General features: G+C 28.9%; 1 protein-coding gene across 2 annotated transcripts in view; it reads right to left on the bottom strand.

The window, feature by feature from the left end:
• The window catches only part of Ranbp16 (Ran-binding protein 16), an 85,471-nt gene that overhangs the window by 2,348 nt on the left and 70,085 nt on the right, over positions 1-13,038 (bottom strand). For both annotated transcript variants that reach the window (XM_075366806.1, XM_075366807.1), the window contains exons 19-21: positions 8,810-8,887; positions 6,752-6,930; positions 4,500-4,627 (exon numbers count right to left, since the gene is read on the bottom strand). In XM_075366806.1, the coding sequence (XP_075222921.1) occupies positions 4,500-4,627; positions 6,752-6,930; positions 8,810-8,887 (385 nt within the window). The remainder of the gene's footprint in view (positions 1-4,499; positions 4,628-6,751; positions 6,931-8,809; positions 8,888-13,038) is intronic.

Below are 13,038 nucleotides of genomic sequence, written 5' to 3'. Positions count from 1 at the left end.
GTTTTGGACTCTCTAGTGTTCCAAAATTGATATAAAAACAAAGATTAAATTTCTTTTCTTCAAATATTTGTTTTTATAGGTGAGCGTTTTATAGATAATCATGGTCCATATAAGAGTTTTGCAATGAAAATGTCACCCAAGCCCATGAGTATTCCTGAAATACTCAACTGATGTAACTAACAACAAAACTAACAATGAAGAAAATTTGTTTTATGTTTTAGATTTTGTTAGAAAATTGTAGTATGAAAACATAAAGTGAAACAGTTACAAGTTTTATGAAATAAAAGATCATAATATGAAAGGAAAAAAAAACAATAAGATACATGGAAAGCAAATTTATTAGTTTTATTACATTAGAAACACTTAGGAAATAATGTATAAAGAAAAGCATTCTTTTGTATTGACACAAAAACTATTTCTTGAAGCACTTATAATAATCAAAAAAACATTTTTATACATGAATTTTTTTGTGGACATGAAGGGCAGGTCGTGCGAACTTGTGATGTATGCTTTTGAGCGTAATTTCTACCATCAGTTATTGAAAATTTTTCATAGCATGAAACGCATCTTCCTTTTTTTGAATTTCTTCTATTCTATGATTTCCCGTAGTGTTACCATTATTAATTTTAGAATTACTTTGTTTCCCAATCATTTCTCCTTTGGCCAACTTAGCATTTGTAACCTCCACAGGGCTGTGCTTTCGCTTCCTGAGAAGAGTGCCAACCAGGTGAGTTTTTTCCTTATTGAGAGAGTGTGCCAAGTTGACGCTCGTATAAAAATTGTCTGTATAGAGCACTTGTCCTTCCCCAATTATTGGCCTGATTAAGTCCATAACAACTTTAGTGGTCCGAGTACCCTCTTGATTATTAGGATTTGTCTCCTTCCCCCCATACAATTTCAAAGATAAAGTGTAGCCTCCCTTTAGACAAAGTTTAAAAATTTTCAAACCATATTTATGCCTTTTCTTCGCAAAAACTTTATTCATTCACGAAAAGGAACCATTGTCTCATCTATGCGACAGCTTTGTCTGGAACAAACAGGCTTTGAAATGCCTCAACCATAAGATTTATTAGGCCTTGCACTTTGTGTAGGCAATCATTGTAGGCTTCTTCATTATTAGCTGAATGAATAAGTGCCAAAATTGTCTCAAAGCGGTTTCTCAGCATTATCTTACTCACTTTGTTGGCATATAGTACATTGCTTGACCAGTAATCTCTGATAGTTGGTTTGGTATCTAAACCCACCCATAAAACTAATCCAATAAAGGTTAGGATCTCATTTTTAGACATGTCCTTCCAATTGACTAGCATTGAGTGTGACTTGTCATGTTCTTCTAAAATTGCCTGAAGACGCTGGTTAGCATATCTACTGGTTTCATTTACAAGTAAATCAAGTACTTGATCATTTAGAAAAAGCCTATAGTAATGAAAATCATTACCATTCTCAACATTTGTCAATTTATCATAATTTAGCCCAGGAGGTGAACTAGGTAAAAAATCAAAATGATTTAGGTTACCTGAAATAGGTTCCCCTGTTATGTACGAGTCTCTAGACCTAGGTCTAGAATTATTTTGAATAGGCTCCTGACCATCAGAAGGAATTGAAGTTTCTGTAAGCCTTGTTGTTGGCACTTCTTGAGGTGGGAGAACATATAAATTATCCCTAATATTGTGATTAGTACTAAAATTAGGACTTACAATTTGCCCCACTTCCTCAGTTGTTGTAGTAGACCTAGAATAATTATCCATACACTCACTGTCACTTCCAGAAGTCATATCAGAGGTATGAATTGATGGATCATCTGTGTCACTTAGATTGTGAAAAAAACTAAGTGAGCTATCATCACTGTCATAAGAGCAGTCTAATTCCATTCTTATCTCTTCTTCATCCATTTTATAAACATAAAATAAACCACAATTCACGAAACAATCACAACTGTTTAACTAAGAAATAACGAATTATAAAGGTTAGAATAGCACTAGATGTTCTGACTGTAAACAAAGAAAACACAAATGCAGCAGCTGTTTTTCAATAGCCAACTGCTGAATTTTTTAGAACCCAAACTCGTTTTTTTATTGCCAGGGACCAGATGAACAGATTGAACCATTTAAAACAATGCTAACTGTGTGGCTGCTAGATACACGATCCGTTGAAGTGTGCCGCTACCTGAGTATCCAGGATATACTCATGGGCTGGCAGTGAATGTTTACTGTGTATCTGTGAGATACTCACGGGAGTCAAAGTGTTAATCCAAAGACTTTGCATATAATATTAACTGGTTAATATCATAAATTTGCCACAATTTCTCCTTCCGTTGGTTGTATGAGTAACTGTAGCAGATGATGTCATACTTCTTGTTCATACTCTCCAAATTCCTCGTCCTTGATTGTACACTAATGATATTTGGTGCATGAAACAGTGCAAACAATTACAGAAATAATTCTTTGTCTGGGCTATTAAAGCATCTTGAAGAAAGTATATTTTTTTCCAATTATCCAACCAGCTATTAAAAAAGCCACTTCCATCATTTAACTCGATTACTGGAATAAAAATGATTATTTTTGCAACATTTGACCATCTAACTAGGCCTCCTTTCTGCCTTTCTTCACTAAAAGAATAGAGCCTCACTACTTCTTAAATAGTATGGTATATATCTCAATTGGTTTTTCTCTGTAGAGATGATCTTTTTAGAGCAAAACTGTTAATTTTTTGCCTATTTCATCACTAGTCAAATACCATAACTTCCCCCATTACACACTCAGAAGCAGGTTTTTTAGTCTACAAATCACCTTTAATTAAATTAAATAAAGACATGTTTTTGACATTATCCAAATGTCAAAATAATTCTGTCAAGGATTTTTAGGGATGTGTACATAACCAACAACCCCAAAACTTTTAAACATTTGGAAGATAATTAGTGAATTATTTTGCTAATATCCGGCCAATAAAAACTAATGATTTTATATTGGCTTGAGTATTTGTGGAAAGATTAGTGGAAGATCTTTTGATTTAGCAGATTCAGAATTTTTACTATTTTAAAGTTTAAAACATAGTGAAAATTCTAGTTATAGTAATAATAATGAAGAGACTCCCTGTAGGGAATCTTTGACTTAAAACTACATGGAATCTTGATCTATCAAGAATTATATTTGAATTTAAACGATACAACAGAGATGAAGTATAAGGTCAAAATTTTCAAAATATATTAATGTAATCATTTTTTAAATAAACTATTTTATCTTAGATGAAAAAAAATATATATCTGTTGAAATGTTAAACACATAGAATCTGCAAATATCAACATCATGACATAGTAGTTGTAGTTCCTGTCTTTAAACTGAAAGATGCCTGATTTTAACCCTTATCAGGCTTTGCATTTTTCACACACAGAAACATTTCTAAATCATAATTCCAAGCATTTGCTTCAAGATACTGTGGTTTGTTAAATGTAAAAAAAAGTTGATATAAAGGAAATAATTGTTAATTTGCATAAAATATAAAAGCAGTTTTTTCATGAAATTGACAAAACAGTAACAATATAGAACACAAAAAGAAACTGAATTTAAAAAATACCTTCTTTTTGTGAATGCTTTTGTCAGTAACTGATGTTCAATAATATGTTCAGGCTGTTTTATTAAATAAGGTAACAAATTATCAAATATTTTTGCGTCTCCTTAAGTACAACTGTACGTTTTAAATGACATAAAAATGTTAAGTATTAAGGAATAATAGTTAATATTGGCCAGCATACTGATTGCAAGATAAAATATTTATGTATCTTATCTCTATAAATAGCACTAGTACCAAAAGCTGTTTTTTGAATAGTTTTCAGTGGTTTATACACAGCTGTTATCAAATAAATTCGTTTCCTTTAAAATTACAATATTTAAAAAAAATTAATGTGGGCACTACATGACTTCCTTGTACAACCTATAAAATTACATATACACATTTTTTTAAAATGGAAAGTACATAAAATTTTATTTAAACATGGTCATTCCAGATTACCAATATAAAATATAAGGAGTAATAATTTCTGATATTTTTTAATTTTTTTTTTTTAATTATTATTTATCGTAAAACATTTTTTACAATCAGAGGTTAATAATTATTAATAAGTCAATATATTTAAATAAAAAAAAAGAAAAAGAAATGAAGTCTGATTTGAACTGATGTGCCTTCCCCCTTCTAAGATCCAAATATTTTATTAATTAAAATTTCATTTGGCTATAACTTTGGAACCAACGAAACTAAGTATCACTTAATACATTGTTGAAAAAGGATATATAAAATGATTGAATCCAAAAATGGTTGTTGTGCATGGCAATAACCATATGATTTTTGAAGAATGTGTTCTGACTGATAAACACACATTACACTAAAAGGAGAAAAGGTAAAGAAATCTAATGATAATTTTTTTTAAATTAGACTTTGAAAGCAATTTTTTGAAGTAATAAAATCAATGGCTATTTAACATAATATTTAACTATATCACTTACTTATCTCTGTTCTTTGTAAGAAGATTTCGTTCTATGCCCTCCATTAAATTTTCAAACCACTGGGCCATTGGCGCTTGTTTATCAGGTGGTTGACTCCTTATTATATTTTCTCTTAGCTGATTGAAATACTATAAACAAAAATATAAAAAAAAAATTAAATATATTAAATGCCGTAACTTATAATCTGCATTAGAAACTAATCTCAAAAAAAAAAAAAAAAAAATACTAATAAACCTAATACAGAAATAATGTTAACAAATTAAAGTTTTATCTTATTAATATAAATTCAATATTATTATTTCTAATAAGAAAATCAATGTAAATAATAAGGAAAATTTAATGTATAAGAGAATTAATTCTTTTTCTGTTAAGTTATACATAATTTTTAAGCTCTGTTTAGAAATAGTCCCTCAAACAGTGCACCTTAAAAGTGCAACTGTAACTTAAAATAATATTAGAAAAAATGAAATCATTATGAGATAACAGGGGAAAACCTGGTACTGTTAAAACAGTAACTGAAATAAGTCTGCAAGACAATTTAATGTCTTAGCTGTTATCAGATTAGTAGTAAATTATAATTACCTAATGTAGATGTTCATTATTCACTCAGACTAATTTTGAACACTTGTCTCAAATCTAATAATAATAATAATCAAGTCAATACTACAGAGGCCTGAACTGTAATTTTTTAGATTACCAATCTGCTATTAAATACATTCAACAACTAATTATCATATAGCAACTGGTGTACATATCATATAGCAATTAATTTACATAAGTCTATTTATAAATGGTGGAAAAATTCTTGAGACCAGGACATTTACAAAATTCTTCTATGAATTTCTACAGGTTAACTGTAAAATAATACAAAACAAAGCAACAAAATTATAGAATACTAACAACAAAATATACACACAGCGAAACTTTTTTAAAATGATCTCATAATAAAACCACAAATTAAAGAATGGGGAAAAATTTGTCCAGATCATAACATAATGTAGAAAGCAAAAGATCTTTTTAATATAGAAACAGAAAGCAACTTTTCTTTTTTAACCTTTGAAAGGTATGTAAACTGAGTAGACTTTCCCAACAACAAACCATTTTCCTGTGGAAAGCTGCAGGATAATGTGAAGCAGACTATCTATCTTTAAAGACTTGTCTATGAGGAAAGAAATATGAATAACATGTTATAATGGAAAATTCATTCAAGGTATTCAGGATTCCCTGGTGCCAAGGTCGTAATATGTCATACTGATAGAAAAAAAAGGTACCAGAAGATAGAAGTGCAACAGAAAAAAGAGCTCTATAACTATTTACAGACACACGAGGTTAGTTGACAGTATAATGACCCTGATGGAAGCCACAATGTTCTCTAATTAGGAGATAATTTTTCTTCAAGAATCATGTGAGCTTACATAATTCTCTGTAGTATCTTGCTTAAGACACAAGTAAGAGAGATAGGTTGGGAAAGGGGGGTTAAGCTCTTATTTTTCTCTGGCATTAAGAAAATGATTATGACTATTATAGAACAAACATGTGGAGTCATGTTTAAAGAAGATGCTGTTAAACTTTAATAAATACCTTAGGACTGACTCTTACCACATTTTATGGGATCAAATTAATAGTAAGGCCAGTAATGTAATAAAATGATAGTAGTTAAATGGATTATGGTCATGGGTTGAAAATATGATACAAGAACATAATTGTGATAAAAACAGGTTGCTTTTCAAAATAACTATTATTAAAATCTTTGGATTAATGTGATTCATCCAAATTACATTCAAAAAATGAAATTTAAATTTCATTTTACACTAATTAATTTTTTAAATGATAATTTAACTTTAATGTAATAAGTAATCACTATTTCCACAACAATTACAGTTCAACCTGGGAAACTGTTTACCCTAACTACTTATACCAAGTAGCTAAATAGCTAAATAGCCAAATAGCTAAAAGTAAATTACATTTTAAAGTACATTTTCTAAAGAAATTTGAAGAATGAATGATGTGACATACTTTACTTTTAAATTCGACCGAACAGAATTAATTTGACAACTGAAACTGAAGAAATTGAGATAATACTACATTATTTGTTTACAGTAAACAGATCATTAATCTACACCGTTATTGAGTGAAGGTAAAATTGTTAGAAGGGTTTTAACAAATAGGTTAGTAAGAGAAAGTGTTTACTAACACATAAATTAGAATGGAGAATTATCAGTGACCATAATAAATATTAAAAATAAAATTACCTCTTCATTAAGAAGTATAAGCCCTAATAGTGGCCTGGACATTGACCACTGATTCCTGCAGTCTTCAAACATAATCACATTAAGGACAGTGCTAAGGATTTGTTGAAGTATTTCTGGATTTAACTTCAAAACCTGCAGGAACATATCATTTGTAACTGGAACACCTCTTCGTTTTTTACCTGCATGAAGTATAAAAAAAAGTTTTAAATAATTACAATGATATAATCAAGCAACTTATATTCTCTTCCGCTAGTTATCATATAAAAAGGCAAATATAAAATAAATTGCATAGTTTTATGAAAAAGAAAGAAAGTTATTAATCAACAGAAAAAAAAAAACTGAAAATATATTTCTGTTACATAATTCCACTCTAAGTGATTGATCATGTGAAGGTTTTATTACCTGTCCCAGATCCAATTCTGTGGGGTGTGATTTGGCAATACTTTTGTAATGTCTATAATTATTTATTTACAAGTTAACCAATGATTTATGAATATAATCCAAACTACGTTTTATTAGTTATGATAAATACTTAACTACAAACACAAATTACACTTTGTGAAATAAAATTTAAAAAAATTCATTAAATCTTGGTAGGAATCAACAGGACTGTAAGTTGGTGTCCACTCAGATTGTCTACCAACTCTCTTCTTTTATTGGACTGGATGCTTCTGGTCATAGTATGACAATATGGTGGTTACATTTTGTAAAAATGATCAGAATAAACATATGCTAGTTAATCACAATAATAAAGATTATACAACACAATGTAAAGAAACATTAACGATTTGTTAAGTGTCATAAAAAAATAATACTAATTAAAAAAATTAAGTAAACTTACTCAAACTGAATGTTTAATTTTTAAATTGTATTTTTGTCTGCAATATATTGTTCTGCATGGCACTAACATTTTTACGTAGCTGTAAGGATATAAAAGGAGAATGTATCATAATCAATTAAATATTTAAAAATAATACTGACCTGATGTATCAAAATTTTGTTACTACCACATAAATTATTTGATCATGTCATAAATGTGGGCACATGGTTGATTACCCTAGGTTATAGTGGGTTAACATATTCTGAGGAACAAACTTTTTAGACTGTTTAAGTTAGTTCTTCTTGCCTTGTAACCAAACCAGTTGGGTAGTTTTTGTTTCTACAAGCTTTCGGTAGAAGCTAGTAGACCAAAATACATTGTGTAGTACTTGGTTTCACACTATTCGTGAAACTATTTTTTTCTGTATATTTATCTTTTATTACAAAAGTATGATTAAGCATTCATATACATATTTTAGATTAATTTATTTCTTATAGTATGGTTTAGATGAAGTTATATTTTAATTAATGATAAATTATATAATGTAGTAAGAGCATTTTATAATATAAAACTTATTTATAATATAAGAATTTATTACGAATCTGTATTTATAAAAACCAAATGAATTAAGGAAAACTGTAGACATTTACTCATTGTGGCTACATCATAATTAAATTTTTACAAGTTATTGTGACTTTTTTTTACAATAGATTTAGCTTTTGTACTAAGGTAAATCATAAGGCATTAATGACTGTTCATTCATTTACCTTTCTTCACAGTAAAAATAACAAATTAATTTATCTATAAAAGATGAAAAATTAATTTTGTAGGCATGAAAAACGTTAACTTTACTGGGATTTGAACTTAAAATCTTCCACATATAAAAAAGAGATCAAATCACTTTAAAATAGAGATTGGCGGATAAGAAATGAAATAATACCAGAACATTTAAAACTGAAACAATAATTAGGGTTTAGTTGGCTTGGGGGAACATGTAAGATCATATACTGTTGTCTGGACATATATAACTGATATGTCATAATTCAACCTTGCTGTCTTACTAACAAGTTAATAGAATTTATTAATTTAATTTAAAAATACAAATCCAAAAATAAGAAAAATACATACAAATGGAAATGTTTATAAAAATGAAAATAAACAATTCAACAGCCACTACTTAAAGAAAAGGCTACTTGTAAAAACAACACAAATGGAATTCATAAACAATAAAGCTATACCTTTTTGTGATAACTGCTTAAATAAATAAGTAACAATATGATCTAAAGTTGCACAACATCCTGTACACACCATTGTATCTGTAACACACAAAGTAATTAATAATTTTGATTAAAGTCAATAATTAAAAACTCAATTAACTGAAACATAATTTAAAAACTTACCACATTCCCATTGGACCATAATTAAATAACTTTTGGAAAATTCACTGAAGAACTTTGGTTTTGAAAACTATCCCACAAAATTTTTCACTTCTTTAAAAAAACTTAATGTTTATTATTTAAACATTTTATCCATTCTATTTAACTTGGCAAGATGAAGTCCGAAATTATTATTACAAAAAAATAATTATTCCATTGTACCTATGAATTTACAAAATAAAGAATAAATATTTTAGTAATGTCAGAAAATGCAAAATAAAATGCCTGTGATAATACTCACATGATAAAATCATTTGAATGTTTTTCAAAATGGATCAGAGCTTATAATTTTATTTCAGAAATGTTTTAAGTAGCAGAACATCTAATTTTTAACAAGCACAAAATTACAAATGTAGAAAACAATTTGAAATACTTGAGATCTTACAAATAATGATGATAATAGATTAGAACAATTTTTCAACTGCTAAATTGAAAATACATTTATGTTTGAACATAATACTTAGTATTTCATCATTGAAAATTATGAAATACTAAATAATCTATGACATAATTTATTTCACTTGGCAAAATATTACAAGAAATTATAAACTGTTGTAAGGATTTTCAAGTTTAGCTTATTTTGCTTCAGTAATCCTCAATGTACTTTTTATCTTTCATTCTATCTCTTCCTATTATTTAAATTCTGGTCAAAAACTTATTATAAAGAAACAAAATCACTACCTGAAAAGCTAATAGTCACGATCTATCAAAATATGCATACAATACATAAAATTAATGGATGCCTGGTTTGGCAGAAGAATACTGTTTTTATACACAATAAAAATACTGAAATAAATGTTTTCTCAATTGCTGAATTTTTACAGTTTTATTATCATGAGCTTAATAGTTCTGTAGTTTTTAATGGTTTAATTTTAACTTAATTAAATTGTTAATACAAAAGACCTGACCACACCCAAACAAACAGCTGGTCTACCCAATGAAACTCCTTTTTCTTCTTTACTCAAAATGGTATCTTACAGTATTACATGCAGCTCAGGCCACTTTTTCAACTTCTCCCTATTCCTTGCCAATTGTTTGTTTCACCTGAAGTGTTTCCTCTTTTTTCACCTGAAGGCATATTACCAACCAAAAAACTGCTTCCATTATTTACCTAGCCTTCCTGCCATCAATGTTCAAACCACTTGCCTTCACTATTTACTTTATTAGTTTTCTCTACTAAAGTCATTACAGCTTTATGATGGACCAACTGTCTTATTCTTCATTTTAAATCTTATCAAGTATTTCACTTCAGTTGCTGAAGCTTTTTAGATATATCTAACAACTAATTATAACCACCAATCAGTACACAAGAAATCAAGTTTATTAACATCATAATAAATATACATCTTGGTTCTTTGTTTTTTTTTAAGGACTGGATAATTTCCCTTGGTTTGTACTTACTCATTTTCTACAATTTTTTCTCATATTTGTGGGCATTTTTGAAAGAAGATTATATTTAACTCACTTCCATGCATTTATGGAACAGACAAGAAACCTTCAAAACCACCTTATCACTATTTCAGAAGCAACACTTAAGAAGGTCTTTACCAGCATCAGAAAATCCATTTACCATTTAGAATATTTAGTGTATTTAGAAAATACCATTTAGAATATTTATTCAACTGCTTGATCAGTGTGGTTAAAACTTTTGAAAAAGTGACTGCTTTCAATCTACTGAAAGTCAACAATTTAGTAAGATCTGTTGATAAGTCTTATCAAGGTAAGACTTAGAAGTATTTTTTTTATATTGCAATGGTGTGTAAACATTAATTCAATAGATAAAATGTCTCCTAAAAAAGTTATTAATATATGTAGATAAAAATGAATTAAACATGCAAGAATTAACTTTGTCAGGCCATTGTAATTTGATTTGTACACAACTGGGTTACTGTGTTTTATTAATGTATGAATATCAAAATGCATAAACTTCTCATACGACTTTCTCATTATCATTCACATTAACTGGAAACTATAATGACGAAGGTAAAAGCTATTAAATATCTAATACAAGGTAATGATTTCACTCTGACAGTTACAGATAACATTTTACATAAAGTACACCCCAAAATCAAAACAAATCAAGTAACAGGAAATGTATAAAACTAAAATTTTACACTAAATCTCTTACATCACTTGAGTAAGAGAAAAAATTAACATTAAATTATACCACATCGGCAATAGCAGCATCATCTAACATAGTTAATGACTTCAAGAAATCCACACAGTTCTCATTTCAATACAAAAATGTGTGAAGAAATAGCCTCACCCATCTGAAGAGAGATCAACAAAGTATCTTGATGATCTCCACACAATGAAACAAGAACTTTCTAAACCCCTTCTTGGCTTCAATCAATACCAGAAATACTGAAAGACAATGCGGGTATTTCTAAACAGGATTATGGATTACACGATCAATCACACAGACTACTAATTGACAGTTATCTACCTGCAGGTTGTGCTTTAATTATGTCAAAAAAAGAAATCTTTTACTCACACTCCCAGATGATGCTTCTATTTTCAACAGCAAAGGTTTTGTTTGTCATTTTGCATGCATTAAAACACATTAATGAAGAAGATATAGAAAAAGTAATAAATCTTAACAGATTTCCATAGGGCAATAACATCAATAGAAAATAAATTAATGTAAAATACCATAATAAAAAAATAAAAGAAATGAACAATCTAATCAAAGCCAAAAAAACTTCTGCAGGCATCGAATCCAGCTGGATACCACCCCAATTAGGCATTAAACCAAATAAAGCAGCAAACAAGTTGGTTAAATTAAATAAGCTCCTAAATCTCACTAACATTTTGCACAATTCAACATTTTGCTGATGCTTAAAGAAGCTCAAAAACTATCGAAAAGGCAAGTAAACAATATTTGGAACAAAAAAGTGACAACAGATAAAACCTAAAAAATACAAAAATGCATTTATGAAGAAAATCCCGCATGCTCACTTCCCAGGAACCAACAGATCATAACTCAATTGACAATAGACTCACTAGCTTTATCCACATACATATTGAAAATGGAGCAAAATCTACGTGAATATTGCCACGGATTATCTATCAGTAAAACAGATTATCACAAACTGTCCACACTACCAAACAGAAAGAATGAAAAACGAGATATCTCAAGATCTAGAAAAGTGCTTAAATAGTGAAAAATTGCAAGAAAATTCTTTAATTATCTGAAGAACTTGAATTTTCAACATTATAAGTATAAATAACAAATTCTAATTCGACAAGTCTTCTAAATCTATGTTAAACCCCTGAATTGTACTTACTGTTGCAAGCAGCATTCTGTAATTTAATATTATATACATGTGATTCAATAGGTATCACTAAAGGCCAATAAGGTTGATATGACGTTAAATTAACAAAAAAAATAAAACTAACATTAAAAAATGTTTTTGGACAAAACATTTTTTTTTAGAAAGGTTACTTTCAAAATTACTAACTTAATTTTAAATATTTAAAAAAAATCACATCTGTACAGTTAGAAAGTCCACTGATCTACATTTTTCAAAATTTATTTTTAAGAATAAAATTTAGAAAAAATAATGGCTCGGAGAAAAAAAAAAATTCACTTAGAAATGCAATTTATTATTGTTAGGAATGAGAAAAATCTGTCAAGTTGGTTATGTAGTACAGATTTTGCTGCAGATTTTTGGTGTAAAGTAGTGCATCCACACATTCATCTTTTTGTCCATATGTTTGAGAAATGAAAGAAAGGATATCACAAAAAAACTCAGTTCATGGAGAGCATCAGTTTAATGAACTGTACAGCAATTTTTTAAATTAAAACTTGCCGGGTTGGTCTAGTGGTAAAATTTATTGTCGTAAATCAGCTTATTTCAAAGTCGCGAGTTCTCAGGTCAAATCCTACAAAGGTAGTTACTGTTATTCAAATCTGAATACTAGATAGGGGATACTGCGTTCCTTGGTGGTTTGATTTTAATTAAACACACGTCTCAGGTATAGTTGGCCTGTGTCTATGCAAGATACAGGCCGACAAGTCACAGGCCTCA

Source organism: Lycorma delicatula, chromosome 5 (genome assembly GCF_047948215.1).
Source record: "Lycorma delicatula isolate Av1 chromosome 5, ASM4794821v1, whole genome shotgun sequence".
NCBI lineage: Eukaryota > Metazoa > Arthropoda > Insecta > Hemiptera > Fulgoridae > Lycorma > Lycorma delicatula.
Note: the sequence above shows the minus strand (reverse complement) of the source record. Positions and strands in the feature narration are given on the sequence as shown.